At 47.5% G+C, this 21,343-nt stretch overlaps 1 protein-coding gene across 1 annotated transcript in view; it reads left to right on the top strand.

The window, feature by feature from the left end:
• LOC144120839 (uncharacterized) overlaps nt 1–12,260 on the top strand; it is a 141,237-nt gene extending 128,977 nt beyond the window's left edge. The window contains exons 4-5 of the mRNA XM_077653597.1: nt 6,894–7,035; nt 7,599–12,260. Coding sequence (XP_077509723.1) covers nt 6,894–7,035; nt 7,599–7,866 — 410 coding nt within the window. The 3' untranslated portion in view covers nt 7,867–12,260. The remainder of the gene's footprint in view (nt 1–6,893; nt 7,036–7,598) is intronic.
• The last annotated feature ends 9,083 nt before the right edge of the window (nt 12,261–21,343 follow it).

Raw genomic sequence — 21,343 nt, 5'->3', positions numbered from 1 at the left:
CATCTCAACTTCAAACTCCTATTCTCCTCTGCACACTCCCGTGGCCGTGGCTTTGAACAGGTCCAGCCTCTCACACCGTCCTTCCTTAAAACGTCCACGTCGCGTTGAAAACTCTGCTCTGCGCGTAGAATGCCAACCACAGCCGCGCTCACACAAACCGCCGAGGCGGCGAACATTTTGCCCCCCCCCCCCCCCCCCCCCGAAGTCCGAGAGAGGAGTGGAATTTCGGGGAAAGTCGCGCGAAGACCGGACGAGACAGCGACGGAGAAGTGTTCGGAAAAGATGCGAGTGCCATGAACGATCATATCTCTCTCTCTCTCTCTCCCACTTACCTTCTCTCTCTTACTTTCGCTCCAGTCGAGTTCGAGAAAACGTGTGTCTCTGCACGAACGTGCTACGGGCACGAAAGCTGTGCCTTAACGTGCCTCATCCTCCCTTCCATATTCCCTCTCTCGTCCCTCCTTTCTCCTCTGGACATTTAAATATGCACAGACACTCTCGCGCACGCACCCTTACTCTCTTTCCCCTGTCCATCGGATCCGAGAGTCGTTCGTTAGGGGCAAAACCGCTGCGAACTGGAGCTGATTTAGACCGCTATGCTAATCGCCTGGCGCGCTGATGAGATTCGAAAACGCCCCTGGCAGCGGCCACGCAACAACCGTCGGAGTTCGGCCGGCGTTGTTGACTACGGAAAGCAGTGCCTCTCTCTGCTGCGGCCTCTCCGCAACTCATGTGCCCCATCACGCGTTTCCTCCTCCTCCTCCTCCTCCTCCTCCTCCTCCTCCCCGAGACGGGGTGTTCGTTTTCTCGACTGAGTGCGCTCTATAGACGCCGACGTGGCTGCCACACAACAAGGACGATTGGCTCATCACAAAGAAAGGCGAGAACGGGTCTCTGTCTGAGAGGTGAGCTCAGAAATAGAATTGGAGAGGCACTGGCACAGTTCGAGGACGTTGTGGCTGTACCCGTTGTTGGTGTTTTCGGTCAGGCGCACTCATCGTCTCGCGAGAGACGTCGTTGAGTAGGTACTGTGCTCACAGACTGCGACGTGAGTGGTGCTGACTCGAAGGAGCCACGCGCTCAATTACAACATCCGTCTTGCTAGTTTGGTTCCTCCTTGAACGTGTCATCAGCGTAAAATGAATCGCGAACGCAAGAAAACGAAACTATTAGCTACCGGAGAGTAAACAATGTAGGAATTAATTAATACTGTCCAATAACGGCCGTCGTGCCTTCCAAGCGAAAATCAACAGTGGTAGTACTCAGTCCACCTTAGACGAAGATCTGGTAGTTTTGCTCTTCACGTTTCTGTTGACGCTGGCAGTACGTACTGGAGGCAAGAAAGCTAGGAAAAACACTCGAAGAACGCAAACAAGCACTAAGTACACGCCATCTGGGGTCCCAGTTCGTAATCATCTCATTTGTGCAAATACGCGCATTCGAAGCAGCCAGAATATTGCAAAAACAGGGAAGTGCACTGATTCGCGTAGGTTCATTTTTCTTCGTGGGCGACAAAAATAGAAACTCCAGTGGCCCTATTTTGCAGCATCTCGTTTCGTTTTAGTTGTATTTGGTTATGATTTCACACGTGGCGAGGTCAACAGGAGGTTGGGAAGCCAACGGGCCGTTCACAGGCGCGGCCGGTCTGTACTCTGCGCCGCCTACCGCTGCGTCCGATCCAGTCTAGCCACGGGACCATGCTCCACTGATTCGTCTCACAACTATCGCACAATTTATTTCCAGGGGCGGGATTAGCGCTGATAAAAATCGTCAGGCTTGTCAAACGCATCGTCGTGCTCCTGCCACGGCCAACGTGACGTCATCCCATGTGGTTTACGTCAGAGCTTGTGAACAAGGAAGCCGTAGGGCTTCCGAAACGTCAATACGTTTCTTTAAAAATTTTGACTTGGTCAGTGACCCTATGTTTTTATTACGTCAGAGCAAAGCAGAAACCAATGGCAGATTACGAAACGAAACAAAGTTGAAATGAATCTGTACAAAATACGGCAACGGAGGCTCTACGCTGACCCCTCGGGGGAAGAATCGACAACAATAGGCGTTGAGGACTCGCCTCCTTTCCCAACCCCGTTCGAGCGCCCCCACGCAGACCAGGTCCCGAACACCTACATAGGCCAGGTCTTGAACAGTGACCTCCAGGCCACCCTGAGTCACCTGACCACTCATAGTTCTCATAGTACATCCAAGATAGCACCGATTTCCGGTCCATTTGGGTAACATTCTCATTTACCAGCAAGCTGAACGGCAGGATCTCTCTTCAATGCTATTCAGCGAGTGTTTATTGGAGGGGTTCAGGGATGATTTTGAACAGTTACGGGTAACAGTTAATGGCGAATATCTTACTAATCTGCGCTTCGCTGATGGCAGTGCCTTGGTAAGTCACGCCGGGCACGAATTGCAATGCATTAGCAATGACTTAGGCATAGCAGCACGATGGCTCTAAAGATTGAAACGCAGAAAACTAAGGTAATTTTTAACAGTCTCGGGAGGAATCAGCGTTTCTCGATACGTAGATAGGCGCTGGAAGTGGTGAGGGAAACATCTACATAGGGCAGGTAGTGACCGCGGATCCGGATCACGTGAGTGAAATCACTAGAAGAATAAGGATGGAGTGGAGCATATTTGGCTGGAACTCGCAGAAAAAGAAAGGAAGTTTGTCAGTATCATTCAAGGGAAGGGAAAAAATTAGCTGCTTCTTGCTGGTGCTCACGTATGCGCAGAAACGTGAAGGCTAACGAAAAGGGCTGAACTTTAATTGAGGACAACGCCGCGAGCTATGGAAAGAAAAATTATAAGTGTAACGTTAAGAGATAGGAATAGATAATAATTCATCCGGGAATAAATGCAAGTTAATGACACCCTAGCCAAAATCAATAAGAAATGCGCATTGGCAGGCCATTTAATGCGAAGGCCCGAACACCGATGGTCGAGAGCATCGTAACTGATTCCACAAGAAGGCAAGCGTAGTGGGGGGGAGGGGGGGGGCGGCAGAAAGTTAGGTTGGCGGTAGAGATTTGCGGGGATAAGTTGACCGCAGCTGGCATAGAACCGGGTTAATTAGAGAGATATTTGCGAGCGGCCTTTGTCCCTGCAGTGGGCGTCGTCAAGCTGATGTTGCCACATGATAATGGTGATGGTGGTACTACGATTGATTGATTGATTGATTGATTGATTGATTGATTGATTGATTGATTGATTGATTAATTGATTGATTGGTTGATTAAGTGAGTGAGTGAGTGAGTGAGTGAGTGAGTGAGTGAGTGAGTGAGTGAGTGAGTGAGTGAGTGAGTGAGTGAGTGAGTGAGTGAGTGAGTGAGTGATGCAACGGTGTCGGAGGCGGAACAGTACCACAAACTGACATAAAATAAAATAAATGAAGACTGAACAGACAAAATAGGGCAGGTGTCCCTTCTGGATACAGTAGCCTTCCTATATGTACACCTTTAGCCAGATAAGGTAGCTACAAACAAGGCAAAGGAAGGAACAGATGAAACGAGACGAAGACAAAGGTGGAACAAAGCTCGGCTTCCATGCCAATCGCTGCCCAAGCTCGGCCACAACGCAGGAACGAGTAATGGAAGGCGGCCGCCGCGTCTCCCCTCGCGACGCCTTACAAACAAATAGCCTTCTCTGTTTTCCTCCTTTGGACAAAGATTTTTCTCAGCAGTAATGACTCGCGGCACTCGAAGTCATATTGCTTATCGAGCTGTATACCTCTGAGGAAAATCGAAGCGCGCCGACAATAGCGTAACTCCAGTGTTGCCGTACGGAAGCGCACAATTTCTGAGTGCTGTGTCGTTGATCTCCGCAAAGGTCAGCGTTGTATACAAAGCTTGCCTCACAATTTCACGTGCTCCCTACTCCATTAGCCGGAAATAGCTGCTGGCGCGACAGCCATTCTCTGAGAAGAAGCGAACGAGTGGGCTTTTTTATATACCTGCCTACACACACCCGGAGAGTGCTGTCCGATGTGCGTGACGTTCTGTAGTTAGTGCTGCCTGTCTGGCTTTGAGCAGAGCAGTACTTTGTCGCGAAATAAATGCGACGTTAAATAATATTGACGCTGACTGCCAACGCCGCCATCTCAACACTACTGCCAACTAGTTGCACCGTAAGTAATGTAGCGTAGATGTGTGTTCGTTCCACCAAGCAGTCTATCAGGACAACTCAAGATTGACTGAAATTTTAGAGTGCGCTCATTATGCGGCCAGGGCAGAAAGTTCTGTTTTCTTTTTGATTTCGAAGGGCCACCTCCGCAGTTGACTTCTGTGAGCGCTCGCGTAGCTGTGTCAAAGTATCGTGCTCTTGTGGACTGTAAGGCTCGTTGATGGTTGCATATGCCGATGGTTACCGCAACCTTCCAGCGTTTAGCTTGCGAGATAATGATGAACTGATGTTAGGTGGGGAGCACTCTATGAATTCGGCCCATGAATGGTTCACCAGAGGTCCAGGTCTCGAAAGCTTGCGCAAGTAAAACATGTAACAGAGCACACGGTCACCTCATAAAGGTTAATTCACACGACGGACCATTGACCCGCGGACCACCACGGAGCAGGTGTCACTTGACGTTCTACTTCAGCTCCGTGAGGTTCTCCTCTCGTCTGCCATGTTCGATAACACAGCGCGGCGCATGTCTAATGCGCTAATCACCGCCTGCAAAGTTGAAGGTTGGAGGAGGTTGTGGTAAGTGATTTAGGCGTTCGCGTGGCCTTTTCTCCGCACGCCGGTAAAGCATGGATCTCATGAATCGGAAGTGGGATGTCACGTGATGACTGGTCTTCGGGCCAATGGTCCGTCGTGCGAACGCCTTCAGGAAAAATACAGATCAGATACGAACGTCACGTAGCGGAAAAGTAGGGTACTACGTGACGCCTGGTGCCCGGTCCAACGATCCTTCGAGTTAAAAATTTTATCCCTCGTACCTCAGCTGCAGCTCCAAGCTGGACTGCCTTCGTTTCGCAGCAGGTGTTATGCGGGGCAAGGCTACGCACGACTGCCTATCTCGAAGCTTTCGACGTTTGAGTTCAGTGCTACGTTGTTCAGTTTTCTTCCTTTCGTGTTGAAAGGGAAGCCGTCGCGAAGGTGATTGAACCAAACGAATGATTGGCCAACGTGTCACAGAGCAAGAAGGTCCTGAAGGATCACTTGAGCGTTTTTCTTCGACGTTTTTTTTTTTCTTTACAGGATCAAGACTCTACGTAAGAGATTCGTGAAAACTCTGGGCGCTTCGCTTTATCCCGCTTGACTGAAAAAATGAAAAATAAAAAACACTAACGCGAAAAACGCGGTCTGGACGTCGTTTTGCGAAAGCTAGAAGCTCACTTCGAGGGAGACCGTGACTACTCGACCGAGAACGCAACATTCGATCGTCCGGCGCGCAGCGCTGAAATTTAATAATTACACGAACCTCGATCTACAGATACTGGTCCCTCGGCAATAGAAAGCGACGTCTGAAATTTGTGCGGTGACCGTCGATGTGACTGCATGCATATATTCTGTCGAAAATTTATACCAATAGTTTTTCCCGCTTGTTGCTCTCTCTCTTGTATTGTTTTCCGTCAAGCACTGTTCACAGTGTATGAAACAGTGTTTTAAAAAAAATCGGACCTGGTGAAATGAAGCCCGCTGAAAGCTAGCCACTTTGGCACTTTGAACTTGACCTCGTCAGGGTAGGTGAACCCTGCAGGTCACGCACGGTCAGCCAAGAAAAGAAACCTTCGCCTCTTCTACAGGTATCGATCGTCGACTTGTCCCGAGTTTTATCAAGCAGCTTGTTAGCTTCATACGTTGGCTGAAGCTGGCGGGTGAGGTGCAGGTTGGGCTGCTGCAGATGGTTTCTTTCCTTGTTTTTTTTTTTGCGACAGTGTGCCTGCTGGCATGAAGTCTTGTTTACAAATATAGATACACACTGGATGGGCCGTTCCGTGAGACTAAGTGGAAAATAAACGTTTCGGCTTTGAGTTTGTTCTTGCGTGTGTGCCTGAACACGCGTGCGAGCGTGCGTCTATACATTCCACTATATATCTTGGAGCGCACATGTCGGCAATGATTTGCCATCGGCTATCCGTACTTTGGGTATTCTCCGTCGGTCTTTGCGTGTTTCTGGCACCAACACTGAACTCATTGCTCACAAAAGCCTCCTTAAGTCTAAACTATAATAGGCCTCTTTAGTTAGGAACCCTCTTTCTCTGCTCTGACTAACCGCTTCGAGTCCCTACACAGTAAAGCATCCTGTTATATCCTATGCGATTAAAACCTAATAACTGGTGTGTATCACGTCCTTACCACCTGTTTTGTTTGCCTCCAACCAATATTTTTCTACTAGAATCGATAACTTTTCCAAATGTTTTCTTCCACTCGCACGAACATCTTCATTTTCTTCCCTACCATCGCTTATAGCTATCGATCATGGTACATACTTCCTGACTCAGCTGTTACCATGACTCCAAAAAATCTTCGCTCTGCGATCACTGTATCACGAATTGTTTTTAATTGTAATTTTTCGGGATTTTTTTGTTCTCTTTCACTGCTATATTGTCTGCGGTCAACGACGTTCTTCAACGTTCCTATTCGATTATTATTATTATACCACCTCTCTTATATTTGGTTCCTAAAAACAGTGTTGTTGCTTGACGTTAACTAGCCATCTCCTATATTTCATATCGTACCCTTTGTCTAATACCCTTTGGCCTTCAAATGTGCAATAAATGATGGCAATGAATTGTCCGACTGATTGGTTAATAATTATTTGGTTGATTATAAATGCATTGATTGATTGATTGATTGATTGATTGATTGATTGATTGATTGATTGATTGATTGATTGATTGATTGATTGATTGATTGATTGATTGATTGATTGATTGATTCCGCAGACTTCCTGCGGCACGCCCGCTGCAACCGGAACGTGACCCTGGATGAAGAAAAGTGCGCCCCTGCCTACCGGCGCACCCTGGAGCTTGCCAAGACCGTCAGCCAGGCCCAGGACGTCGACCACGGACTGAAGAGGTCCTGCTGGTTAGTATACCATCATCGGCCACTGCAGTTCTCCCTGTTGACATTCAACAAAGAGACTCTAAACAGAGGGTCACTGCGAACTGTTGCACAGAGGCGGACAGTGGAAAGCACTTTTAGAATGGGGAGACTGCATTACCGTAGAGGAATGCTTCTCCTACGGGATGCTCGAGTTTTTTTAGGTGCATCTAAGTGGACCCGTTCCTAATTCTTGTCCTGCTCCACAGCGACGGCGGCAGAACTCTTCTAAAATCACCACTTGTCGAGAAGACATGCATCCAGGATGTTCTTCCTAGCTTGTCCCATCGGAAGGCCGCTTTCACAGCTATGCTTTAGTAGCCTGACCGTCAACAGCCTCTTACATGTCGCATCTTCGTTTTATTTTAGCCAAACGCATAAATACAAGGCTGTACAAAAAAAGCATGCGAACACCAAGAGCACCTGTATAGAAGGACGTGGCGAGCGTCGGCCGCTGTCGACGCCGCACAGGTTGCTGCTACTTGGCTTCCTTTTCTTGAAACTGATACGCGCCTCAATCTCTCCTTTCCTCTCGACTCCGGACGCAGTGCTTTCAGCGAATTCGTGGAGTGCAAGAACTTCCACGTGGAGCGCGACTGCGGCGACCGGGCGAGCGCCTTCTTCGCGCGGCACATGCAGCGCATCTCGGGACCACTGATCGAGGACCACTGCGGACACTACGCGCACGGGGGAAGCTGCAACGACAGCGCCGCTTCCTCGGCGCCGCCACCCGGCGACCCCTGGTGTCTCCTGCGGTGGTGGAAGCTGCTCTCAGTGGCCACGGCCCTGGCTCTGCTGCAGCTGAGGAGCATTTGAGAGGAACGCGGTTGATTCAGAGAATCAACTTCTGGTCTGATCTGTCTCTGTCTGGCCAAGGCTCATTGTCTTGCCAGAGTTGTCTCAGACTAACCAGATATGTCTCCCTGGCCAGAGCTGTCTCAGACTGGCTCGGGATGTCTCTGATAATTACGCAGGGAGACCAGAAATTTCGTTGGCCACCGCATGTGTGATGAAGTAGCCGACGTGAAGGCATGCATTCGCAATGCCAACTCGATGGTCGTGAGTGCTCATACCGCGTCGCGAGTAGAGTTCAGTAGTTTGTAGGTAATGGTAAAGAGATAGTAATTGGGAATAATAATTGGTTTTTTGGGGAAAGGAAATGGCGCAATATCTGTCTCATACATCGTTGAACAGTAATGGAAAAGAGAAGCTTCAAACTTTTACCAACAGAGCTTCTCTTTTCGTAATGGAAAAGAGAAGCTTCAAAATTTTACTAACACGTGGGTCGGTTTTCAGAGGTAGAAATACGCGTGAACCCCACGTCTGAGACGTGTAAGTCAAGTTTTGAGTTGTTTAATCGATTGCGAATTTCTGTCAAATGCTCCCTCTGCCCAATGCTCCCTCTCCCTCTGCCATTCTGCGCTAACAGCTAGCATCCGGTGCTCTGCCCTTCGCGAGCGTTTTTGAATCGCTTTGATAAGCGCTGCTCAATTTCCATGCGCTGCGTTTATTGTTAAGTCATTGCCGAATTGGCCAGAAGCCCGAAAAGAAAATTGTGCGCAGAAAAATGCTTGATGACCTGCGATCAGTCTTATTCAACTTGAATTCGGCCATTCTCCAAATGTGAGTCACTGAAGCAAAGTTAGCTGTCAAAACCAGATGACCGAATCTGGAAGCAGAGAAATCAGGTGGCCGAACAAAGCAATATTTTTTCCTTTAATGTAAGAGCCCAAATTAGCAGTGATGACCGAGTTCTTACGCAATATTGTCTGCTTACGGTTACTGAGTGTACCCATACTAGTAGATCTTCGTAGTATTTATATGTATGGGCACTTCTGACCTAGCATATCCTCACGTACGAAAGCAAAAATACGGAGGCTCCATTGATATGAAACTGAGATCACTTTGGGGGCGTAAAACATGCAAAGAGTTTTGTCTCTTGCTATAGTGAAGTACAAATACTCAAGAAACAAGTTTAAGCGGTTCTCCTGTGCACCGCTAGCAGCAGTTATCACTTGTCAGAAAGCCAACAGAGATCATTATTTCACTCTTGGGGAAGGACTCAGCGGCTGAAATATTAACCCTAACTATCGTGCCCAACCCATGGCTATGATCTGCCATCAGCGCTGCAGCACACTTCTGTGACGTCACAGCACTGGCACGACCGCTGACACCGTGAATTTTCACTATGAGAAAAGAATAATGTGATTATTCTCCGTATGTGCTCCGTGTATTTTATGGTGAGCAATTCCTTTAAGAAATGCTTAATGTAAATAGGCCTCAACATCAGGCATATATACGTCATCCTTGTACAATCCTGTAAGATACGCGAGCTGCTCGCAGGATTAAAAGCCGGTGTTCTAGTGCGTGATTTTCCTGTCTTTTAAGCACCCGGATGTATTTCGTCAGCGAGTTTCAAACACTATCCACATCGCTGTTATTCACTGCAAATCCATCAGCTTTTTTCATCACATCAGTGTGCTTACATGATCATGTAGCACGCTATGCAGTGGAACTGCACAAGATCCTGGGCGATCAGTGCGATCAAGTGATCAATGCCTCGTGCTGTTTCCATCTCTTTATAAAGTGCGTAATGTTTAATCGAGGAATCGGCAGCTGGTTTAATTTTGTATATTAGAGTTATTTTAAATCAGAGATCAATCGCAGACAATTTGGACGCGCTTTGATTGCTTACACTGCCGACAAAACGAACGGTTTCAGCAGCAAATCATGTGTGGGTGACGACCGAGTGTGGTGCAGCGCTTATATACGATTAATAACACAGTCATGGCATTTCATTCATTTTGCCAAGCGCCACCTCACTGAAAAGCAGATTCCTAACAAGGGCTGCCAGAAGTCGTAGCCTTCGCTTTAAGGATCTATCGGCTCATGTATCCTATGTACGCAGTATTACATCTGGGTCATAAAACTTCACCAGTTCATTAGACACTTAGATGAGGCCACTAATTTCGTCATGGCATGCGGGGGAGTAAGTGCGCATGCGCAGAGCAAGCAATGATACCCCCTCGCATGTGCAATCGCGCAAAGCAAAACGTATCAGCTGCCAGAGTCAAATGAAGCACAAACGAGATAACTGAAATGCAAACACCAAAGAGAGAATTATTAGATCACGGGGAAGAATTACGGGAGGAGTTCATTAACACTTCCGCGCGTCAGCCTTCTCGCCTTCTTGCCCTGAACTAAAATTATTGCTTAACTGTAGTTTTTTTTTTGTATTTCGTTTCACGCTCACAGCACATACAGTTTTATGTAGAAACGTGGACAAAAAGGTTCATATATTCTATTGAAGTTCAACGCTCCGGACAAGGAGCTGGAAAACGCGAAGAAAATAGGGAAACGAAGGTTAACTTTGAGTAATGCCCTCTTTTGTTTTGTCGAAAAATGACAAGTGTGCACGGTATAAACAGCACAAATGCCCACAATAAGGCAAAAGAAATGGGGGAAATGTTGCGAGGGCAACTTGGGCCATTTACTAGTATTTAAGACAACCGAAAAAAAAACGTTTTTAAATCATTCGATCACCCTCATAAACAATGTGACGCCTAACGCTCATAAATATTGTCCTAATAGCACTTAAGATAGCAAATCTCGCAGGCTGTTGCTCATATAAGCGTTTTAATCGTCGCGGTTGAAGATGCCCGCGGAATGATGTCCAGACGGAAGAGAAAGGCTAATCACTACATTCTGCGTGCTTGGCTGTCGTGTTTGTTAGTTGATGGTTCAGTGAAGCTTGTAAAACTTTAGCAGGCCATTGTTCCTTAGACTGTGCCGTTGTTGAATGCTATTGTGAAAGTGTCTTCGAGTTTTCACTGCCTTTGTCACCTGAACCCTTTCGAACAACTCCTCTCCCTAGCGACATTGTATTCAGGGCCTTTTTTTGTGTGTGCCAAGGGACACAAAATATGATGAAAATAAAATTTGAGTTTGAGACACACTTCTGATGTTCCCTTAAAAAGCAAAGGCGATACGCCATGCTTCCTGAAGGTTCAGCATCACCTCCAGAAGGTGGCGCCACTGACACCGGCGTGAATAACGCCTTGTTTTATAAAACATAGAAATGCCAGCACACTGGCGTTTATCGGGCGAAGCACGAAAATGGCGTCGCACGTCGGCGATTAATAGGGCGTCTGAATTCCTAAATCCATCGCCGGTGCAGGAATCGATCGATGTACCCTGCGGCGGCATGGATAAATCAAATTCAAATGTGACGATTCCATGTATGCCTTGAGGCTTGAAATTGAGATCTTGTACACTCTAAACAGAAAGGAGTAAAAAGGGAGTAAGCTGTCCTCTTACACTCTCTTTTATAAAAGGGAGTGCGCTATAGGAGAGCTTACTCTCTTTTTACTCCCACCAACACCAAGTATGGGCTGCATAGTGTAGGTCCGCTGAAAGAGGATGGAAGCGATGTGATGTCGATGTCGTTTGAGGTGTGGAGCAGAGAAATTTTGTACCCTCTTGAACGATATGTACCAGGGCAAAAGCAACCTAAAAAGAAGAAGTAAACTCTAGAATGACTGGTGCTGATTGTAGTGGTCAGACAGCACGTGCACTGAAGCCTATAGTTGTTCTGCTGGTCCCACTGGGATGAATCTTCCTAGTTGGTTGCAACAAGGTTATCATGAAATAATTAGGGTTTTTTTTTTTGTTTTTCCTTTCTCCTTCCAAAAAAGTCTTCATTGAACTCACTTTGCAGTCACACGAGACACGTCTACACCGCACTCTACCTCTGAATGCAAACAGAAAATTAAAAAAAGGGAGCATGCGAGCTGACAAAAAAAAAAAGAAAAGACACATCATTCACTTTGCCAGTATTCTAGCTTTATTCCGTCTCATTAAAGTGCGGCAGCGTCGCGGAAGCAACGGCTGGCGTCATCTTGCTTACTCGGGTATATTCTCTTGGAAGGAGTAAACCCACGAAGATGACAAATTTTGTTCATTTCGCTTAAAACTTGAAGTCAGAAGTGCTTGCACAGCTTGTGCACTGCTCTATTTGAAAGAGAAGAGCCCCTAAAATGTCTGCACTTTTTTTGTCTTATCGTGTTCTCTTCGTAGTCTAGTCCTGAGTATTTTGTTGGCTGTGCAAAAGTGACCCCCGTCATGTTTCCCAAGATGAATGAAAGGACATGTCCAGTTTTCATTGTATCGCGAGGTTGTACTGAACAAGAATAAAAGTGCTGTCTCCTTTTTTGTGCGCTGTTTTCATTCGCTGCGAAACCTGAGTTTACAGCAGCGTATACAGAAAAGGCCGAAGAGCCATGCAAAGAAAAACTGAATATTACAACAAATGCAACAACTTCGTTAATATAGTAAGGAAGATAGTAGCCAATGAGCCCAAGGAGCGCATAAGGCTATGTCAATTTCCTTTATGCTGACGTTAACGGGGGTGGGAAATTAGTTTTATGTACGCAGACCACTCACCAAGAGATTTTTGAATATGGAAAGAGGTTTTCTGGAGACGTCCCGAAATCTCTGATTACAGCAACCCTGCTCCAGATCAGACTGATCTCAATGCGCATTCAAAGCCCGTTTAAACAGTCTCATAGGCTGATACTGGTAGCACCTAACTTTCAAGTGGTATACGAGCCTCAAAGCAGAAAGGTCCCTCCCAACAAGTGAACTTTCCGCAGATGCTCTTCTCATCGTCTCATGGTATATCTCTACTCCTTCGTAGTGTGGCAGAACCTCCGTCTACTAATTGATCCATAGTGGCCCATGTACAATTTTTCTGTGTTTTTGGATGATTTTAGTTAGGCATTACAACTAATGAACGCGCTTTGTGGCCAAACGTGTGAAGATTAGGTGACCTGCAAAATTCAAAAGCTGAGCGAATTTGTGGCCAAGAAGGTAAGCCACCTGCCAAGTCTGTTTTCGCTGTGTCTAATAAAAGGCCTGAAGATCGCCGCTGTTGTCTTAAACGCAGTTACTAACCGAATGACTCGGTGGCGGAGGGAGGGAGGGAGGGAGGGAGGGAGGGAGGGAGGGAGGGAGGGAGGGAGGGAGGGAGGGAGGGAGGGAGGGAGGGAGGGAGGGAGAGCAGAGGTCTCCATTAAATTTTCATATACGACCAAGCAGCTAGGAATGGGACTACAAGGGTTTATGATGATGGCGGGGATGCTGATGATGCTGATTATATAATTAATGGCGCAAAGGCAGCTTTGGTCAAACAGCGCCAAGGCTTATGGTACCTTCATCTACAGTATGGAGCCAGAAACACATTTTCCAAGTTTTTTTTTTTTTTTCAGTAAGCCGATCACCAGACAGGAGGAAAGCTTGTACCCAATCCATCACCCGTGGGGGCCAGGCAGCACTGGGGATCGAACCCCGCACCTCCCACATGCGAAGCTCATCCTCAAACCACTAGGGCACCGCTGCGGTACAAAGTTTTTGCACTCAAACGCGGGGGCATTTTCGTAATAGCAAGCGCAATGGGCTTTTGTGCACGTTGCAGCGCTCACCAAATCTTAGCAGATGGGCTTCTCTGCATGGTAAGGAGCCGCCTTCACGCCAACAGAGCGCTAGACAAGAAAGCCCGCTTTCAGAAGAAAGTTCGGTACTGTTTCGTTGCCAACTCGAAGATTGAATTGTCAATGAGTGCCCATGAAGCGTTGGCGATTGTCTTATTAATTTAGACGCATAGTCCTCCTTCTTCCCTTCCTTAATTTTTTTTATTTCTTTTGATTCAGGTTTAGTGTAACGCGGGACCGTAGAGCAAGCAAAAGGTGTGACAAAACACTTACATAGAACTGCCCTTTTACAGAAACCAATTCAATACATTTGACAGCTGCTGATTATAAAAGAAAATGGATTAACAATGCTATTATGAAAAGTTGATAACGAGAAGGTAAGACGTTTGGGAATGAATTGTGATGCGATGCAACCACGTATGAGCATGATTATTCCCAGTTACTATAAAAGATGGAGTTAAAGTTTTATCCACGTACTCTTTCCAGGATTGCGCCCGCGTCTGGGAAACAAAAGTTCATTCACTTCAATTAAACTGAGCCGAGTTACTCATTGCCATGCTCAGCACCGACCCCGGGAGGGGGGGGGGGGGGGGGGGGGGGTGGAGTGGTACGCTAGAAAATGCTTCGCGTAATACGCTCCAGACGTTTGTCACGTGGCAGAGCTCACATTCCTGAGAGGCAACCCAAGCTGCGATCGCCACCCCCTGCGACCGGTTGTGACGTGCGTATGTGCGCGAGCAAAACAGAGGAGGCCGTCGGACCCGACGATGACCCACTGTGACCTGACCACGCGCACTACGACAAAATACAGGAAGACACGGCGAATGCCCCCTCCTTCCCCTCACCCCCCTCCCTCCCCCCCCCCCCCCCCCAAGCCCTATATGAATCGCCATCCCCCACAGTCTAGCCATCCTCCCAAGCCAACGCAAAACAACAATATCTCTGCCTTCATTGTTGGGCACAGAGATAGGAGCACGAAAATCAAGAAAAACTCTGCGGCTTTTGCTTTCACCATGCTCTATCGCGCACTCTGACTCAACGCGAAACAACGTCGGCTCGCAACTAGACGCCCCGGAGTTTCTCAAGTAGATTCCCATTTTATTGTTCCTCCTTCCCTTTCCCAACCGTCTGCTCTTTGGTTCCTACTTATCAATTCTATCTTTCCTTCTTTCACTCTTCCTTCTCTCCTTTCTTTCTTTTCGTAATCATTTCCTCATTTTTTTATCTTTCCTTTCTATTTTGTCTCCCTCTCTCAATGCTGTATATACAGCGTAACACTTCGCGCGCTTTTCGGCCCTGCGAAGGGCGAGATACAACGGAGGGTGCGCAAGGGAGGGGGAAAAGATCGCTGTTTTATCGCCCCCCCCCCCCCCCCGAGCTGCATTCCTCCGAGTGCGACCCCGTGAGCTAGAATCACAAGCCAGCGTCACCGAGTGGCGATTAGGGAGTCACCCTTCGTCCAACGCCCAGCCACCCTCCATTCTGGCGCCATTTCTTGATGGCGATACGAGGGACCAGCTAGCGACCGACCGGTCGGCTTTCTTATTTATGTGCGGGTCCGAGCCAGATCTCACAGCTATAACCCGGTTCGTGCTGCCCTTAGCTTGTCACCCTATTTTCCTTTCTTTTGGTTGCCATGTAGTACTTCTCTTTTACTTTTAATCTCTACTTTCTGGCGTTGTCATTCCTTTCGCATAGAGATGTTAGACTCCATTATCTTCGAGTGGCTGGCTCCACCCGATCGGTTTTAGGCGCCATAAACAAGGGCACACTGAGTATACGTAAGAGGTGGCAGAACAGGCCTGAAAAACGCCTTCGTCGAGGCTGGCGAGAGTTGCGTCTACTGAGACGAGGAGGGGTTCGAGGAGGAAAAGAATCGGTGTCTGCGGCCTTTACACCGAATATAAAGATTGTTCTCCGGAGGTGTATCTAAAGGCCGGCGCTGAAAAGCGCACTCCCCCCTCCTTTGGAAAGAGTACATGGAGTGGCACTTCGCACTATTCATTCTTCTTTCTCTTCTTTTATGTTCTTTCTTAAGTACGATTGTCGCTGTTCAGTGCCGTACGTTCCGTTCTTGCTTATTGTGCTGTTTTTCAGCCCAAAAAGGCGACCGTGCACTTTCTTTCGACTGTGATCTGAGAAGAAGAAAATAAGCTGGAGGCTGCCTGATACATGCGCTTTTAAACTCCAGCTTCCGTCTATCTTCTAGTTTATTTCTATTTATTCGTGCTTCAACTACAGTTTTGTCAGATTCCAACTGGAAAAGTGGTGTCGACAGTTCTTGACAAGTGCCTCTCGCAAATTAAACACTTTCTTCTTGTTTAAAGTTCACTGTCCCTTGAGTGTCCAGGAATGGAAAAGCGTTTCATACCGCGGAATTTTGAAGTAACATGAACAGTTTAGTGGGCCTGTCGCAAGCTGGAAACGACACGTAAGCTGAACATTGACAAAGAGGATTTCCTTTTTTTTGTTTTTTCGTCTTGTATCTGGCTTGAGTACGGTGCCGTCCTGACCACTTTAAACGTCCATTTACCGTCACTATTTGTGCTGAGGAAATATTTCCTTGAACTAAGCCCCTTCGGATGAGCATTATAAAAACTTAGCTAAACTTTGCTCCCAAACCAGGCTCTTAAGATAGCACTCCTTATAATGTAGGTTGAACAAAAAGTTCGGTTATTTTGTTGCTAATAGCACAAATGGCGTGTTAGGCTACAGCCTCATGGACACTCGGCTGGAAAAGTACGAACACCTAATAAATGCCACAACACCTTCAAAAGCATCAGCAGACCATGGCTCGGAGGAATGGAGGTGAGTTCCAAGATGGTGTGCATCGTAGCCAAGAGGGTCATCCCTCTGTACATTGGGCCAGCCATCAACAAGGCAAACCCACGGTCGTGGTTCTGCCTCTCTGCGTCTCACTGACGGCAGTAACGTACTACGTTGATGGCTTTGATATTCTGATATTCTGATAATTCGCCTGCAGAGGTGGAAGGAGCCGCCATCGCACTTGCGCTGGCCCACTCCACCATTGACAAAAACATATCCGAAATTTGCACAGATTCCCAGGCCGCATACCGCCACTACCTAAAGGGCGTGGCGACGCCGGCCACACACCGTATTCTTGCCACAGCCACCTCTCTCGACCGAACGGTTACTCTGTCGTGGATCCGTGGGCATGCCTCGATCCCCGGTAATGAACGCGTTCATGCGCGGGCCCGAGAACTCTCCTCCCGGACCCCAGAAGATCAGGCACCCAACCCTGCGCAAGAGGCCCCATCGGTCCTTTATACATTTCATCAAATCACCGCATTCTACAAACTCAGCCGCATGACATTACCGCCACCCCACACTACTTTGTCGCCCTTATCCAGCGCCACATGGCGACCACTACAGACGGGCTGCTTTGTTTCATTCTACCGTCTCTCATGCTTTCACCCCATCTTTCCTCCTCATTGTAACACCTGTGGCGTGCCCAGATCTACACTTTTTCACTACCTGTGAGAATGTCCTTCCCCACAGGCAGCACCCCCATCCCCAAACTCCCTCATTCTTCCTGGGAGGCTGCTTTACGGACCGCAAAGCCCATAGGCCAGATATGGCTGGTGGATCGGGCATTATGTGAAGCTCAAGCCAGTGGATTCCTGGACCAGTAGGGGACCACCCTGGAAGATTTCTTTTTTTCGTCTAATAAAGTTGTTTCCATCCATCCAACTGTCTCACTTATCTCTGCGGACACCTGAACCGCGCCGTAAGGAAGGGATAAAGGAGGGAATTAAAGAAGAAAGGAAAAAAGAGGGGTTGTAGTGGAGGTCTCCGGTTTAAAGTCGACCACCTGGGGATCGTTAACGTGCACTGACATCGCACAGCACACGGCGTTTTTTTGCGATATAGCAAACTATCGATATAGCAAACTAATTGTGGATTTATTGGTGACGTCATTAGCAAGTAGAATTGGTGATTGAGTGGTGGCGTCACTGACATATCCAAGTGATGATTTATTGGTGACGTCACTTATAAATTCAAGATGTAAAATTCGCATTTTCATTGGTGAATCTCAGTTTAATTTCATTCGTATCAATTCTGGTATATCAAACAGCTAACACTCGTTACTTCATCTTCAAGACGGTGGCGGCAACTGTTTGGTGTCTCACCTGCACTAAAATGCGTCCGCCAAAGAGGTGCAGAAGTTAGGTTAAAGGGGTTCTTTTAGAAGCAGACTGCTAACTCTTGGATGCATGTGCAAAAATATCGACTTTTATTAATACATTTCCTCAAAGTTTTCAAACAAACCAGTGCACCTATTGTTAGATGAAGCCGCGCAGATGAATCAGCCATTATGCTGCGGATCCCATTTGGATTTAATATCTGCTGCGGGTCCCATTTAGACCCAGGATATTAAACTTATTTTTAGAATTGTGCCGGAGTGCTTGAAGCTTGCTTCACCTGCGCCTATGGTTCGCCCGGTTTTGCACTGCCTCCGGGATCCGCCTGGGACATAACAACGAACGTCTATTCTTTCACTTTTTGCTCTCCTCTCTTTCAACTCTCTCACTTTCTGCACGTGGCAGCGATTGTGGCTCGGCTTGAGCCAGTGGGCAGGCCCGTGCACTTTCCTTTTCATGCTTCCTGTCAACAACAGCAGCAGCCGTGGTGCGCCGTGGTGAGCGATCTCCTCATTGCGCGTCTGACCTACGTGGCCATTTCTTTGTTGTATTATGCATTTGGAGGCTGAATGTTACGCCCGGTTGCTCTGATGTCAGGAACCAGGTATCTCAAAATCTGGGAAGGACCGCGGCGGCTGCGTTTTTATGGAGGAAAAACGCTAAGGCGCCCGTGTGCTGGGCGATGTCAGTGCACGTTAAAGATTTCCAGGTGGTCGAAATTATTTCGGAGCCCTCCACTACGGCACCTCTCTCTTCCTTTCTTCTTTCACTCCCTCCTTTATACCTTCCCTTACGGCGCGGTTCAGGTGTCCAAAGATATTTGAGACAGATACTGCGCCATTTCCTTTCCCCAAAAACCAGTTATTATTATTATTAAAATCTGGGAGGTTATGCCCCCTGCAGCATACCCCCCTTCTATTAACCGTAAAAAGCACCCGTGTGCTGTGCGATGTCAGAGCACGTTAAAAAATTGGCTGTGGTTTAGCTCTGGTTAACCCTGGTCGAAAGCGATAAGCTGCATCTCCCTGGCTACTTTTGTGGTCGAGCGACTGGCGGTTTCCATAGATAGTCACAGTACTAGGCATTTTCTTTTATTTGTTGAACATCTTTTTTTTCTTGGAAACGACATTAAAGGCGCTCACACAAGGCAGTATATATTTAATATAGCTTCGATGTCATGACATATGCAACTGTATTATCGCTCGTTGTATGCGGAGATATGGAACCAAATCCGGTTCTGAACAACGCGCAAACCCTGCAGATAATTTCAGACAAATTGCAAAAATTGAAAATTGGTTTTTGGGGAAAGGAAATAGCCCAGTATCTGTCTCATGTATCGTTGGATACCTGAGCCGCGCCGTAAGGGAAGAGAAAAGGAGGGAGTGAAAGAAGATGGGTAGAAAGAGGTGCCGTAGTGGAGGGCTCCGGAATAATTTCGACCACCTGGGGATCTTTAACGTGCACTGACATCGTACAGCACACGGACGCCTTGGTGTTTTCGCCTCCATCGAAACGCAGCCGCTGCGGTCGGGTTCGAACCCGGGTATTCGGGATCAGTAGCCGAGCGCCCTTTAAGGGAATTTCGTTTTTCCGAAAATATCTACAATGCTAAGGACTCTTTACACAAGTGGTCTGGTTTTCAAGGACATCACAATGAGTCAACATTGTACAGGTATCACATAATGCAAATGACATTTCAGTGGACTATTCGTGGTTTCTACACGAGCTGGATTAAAGCAACTTCATTATGAACTTAAGTGGAATACAAGGAAGGAAAAGATGAGCAACACTCGCCAAACTTCCTAATACGGAAGGATGGGCAAGCCGAGCTCCCCAACCGCTGAGCCACCGCGGCGGGTGATGATGTCAGGGCACGTTAGATTCCCATGTGGTCGGAATTATCCCGGAGACCTCCGAAACAGCACCTCTTTCTTCCTTTCTCCTTTCACTCTCTTCTTTATACCTTCCTTTACGGCGGGGTTCGGGTGTCCACCGAGATATATGAGACAGTTACTGCGTCATTTACTTTGTTGTTGTTGTTGTTGTTGTTGTTGTTGTTGTTGTTGTTGTTGTTGTTGTTGTTGTTGTTGTTGTTGTTGTTGTTGTTGTTGTTGTTGTTGTTGTTGTTGTTGTTGTTGTTGTTGTTGTTGTTGTTGTTGTTGTTGTTGTTGTTAATAAAATAACAGAGGAAGGAAAATATGTTGCTAGCCACGGCATCTGCCATCGAAAGCTGAACCACCACGGCTGCGGCTAACGTGAGAAAAAGGACTCAAAAACCAATTTTTAATTTTCCTAATCGTTACACATGTGAACCAAACTACAGATATCTATCGACTCCCGGAACGAATTAAGACGAGTCGAAATACCTACAGCAGTGTCTCTGTGGTTGCTGCGCTCGGCTGTTGAGTTCGAGTTTTCTGCCGGCAGAATTTAGATGGAAAAAACGCAAATATTTTCGCGTGCCGAGATTCCGGTTCGTGTTAAAGAACCCGATGCGATCAAAAGAAAACGGGAACACTTCATTTCTGCGTACCTCATAACTCATAACCCCAGTAATAATAATAATAATTATAATAATAATTGGTTTTGGGGGGAAAGGAAATGCGCAGTATCTGTCTCATATATCGTTGGACACCTGAACCGCGCCGTAAGGGAAGGGTAAAGGAGGGAGTGAAAGAAGAAAGGAAGAGAGAGGTGCCGTAGTGGAGGGCTCCGGAATAATTTCTACCACTTGGGGATCTTTAACGTGCACTGACATCGCACAGCACACGGGCGCCTTAGCGTTTTTCCTCAATGAAAACGCAGCCGCCACGGTCGGGTTCGAACCCGGGAATTCCGGATCAGTAGTCGAGCGCCCTAACCACTGAGCCACCGCGGCGGGGCAAAGATCCCCAGGTGGTCGAAATTATTCCGGAGCCCTCCACTACGGCACCTTTTTCTTCCTTTCTTCTTTCACTCCCACCTTTATCCCTTCCCTTGCGGTGCGGTTCACGTGTGCAACGATATATGAGACAGATACTGCGCCATTTCCTTTCCCCCAAAACCAATTATTATTATTATTACCATAGAAATATGACAGGCGTCCCTTCCTTTCCTTGCGCTGCCGTCGCGCGCTATCTGTTTGGGCAGTGGCGTAAATTGCGAAAAGGAGGAGGAATTTTTCGCTCACGGCCGACGCCGACGACACCGGCTTTTCTGCAACACGAGCTCCTTAACGCTGTCGCGTTAAAATTGCTGTCAAGTGAGGCCATTCTTTCGGCAGTCATAGCGTATGGCGTAGCCACTACGCCCTCCAGGGCGTAACGGTGCTTGACTATGGCTGATATGGCATGAGCGGCAGCAATCTCTGCGACCACCAGCCAAGAGTATTCACGGCCCGTTAGCGGGCGAGGGTCAGTACGGCCCAGTGCCAAACATAGCAATTGCCTCTCGGCACTACGCGCTGGGCGTGCAGATATTAAGTACTCCCCCCCCCCCCCCTCGTGTTTCATTGTTCTTGGGGTTAATTTGTTTTTTACTGTCATTTTTCTGCTTTTTGTCTTGTAGGCAAACAGCGAATCTACTCGAGCAGCAGCGTATAAGTAGTCTGCGCTCGCATTTCGCAGTCAACGAATGAGCGAATCGAATCTCCTAGTGCAGTTC

Source organism: Amblyomma americanum, chromosome 2 (genome assembly GCF_052857255.1).
Source record: "Amblyomma americanum isolate KBUSLIRL-KWMA chromosome 2, ASM5285725v1, whole genome shotgun sequence".
NCBI lineage: Eukaryota > Metazoa > Arthropoda > Arachnida > Ixodida > Ixodidae > Amblyomma > Amblyomma americanum.
The sequence above is the reverse complement of the archived record's forward strand: the minus strand, read 5'-3'. Positions and strand labels throughout refer to the sequence as shown.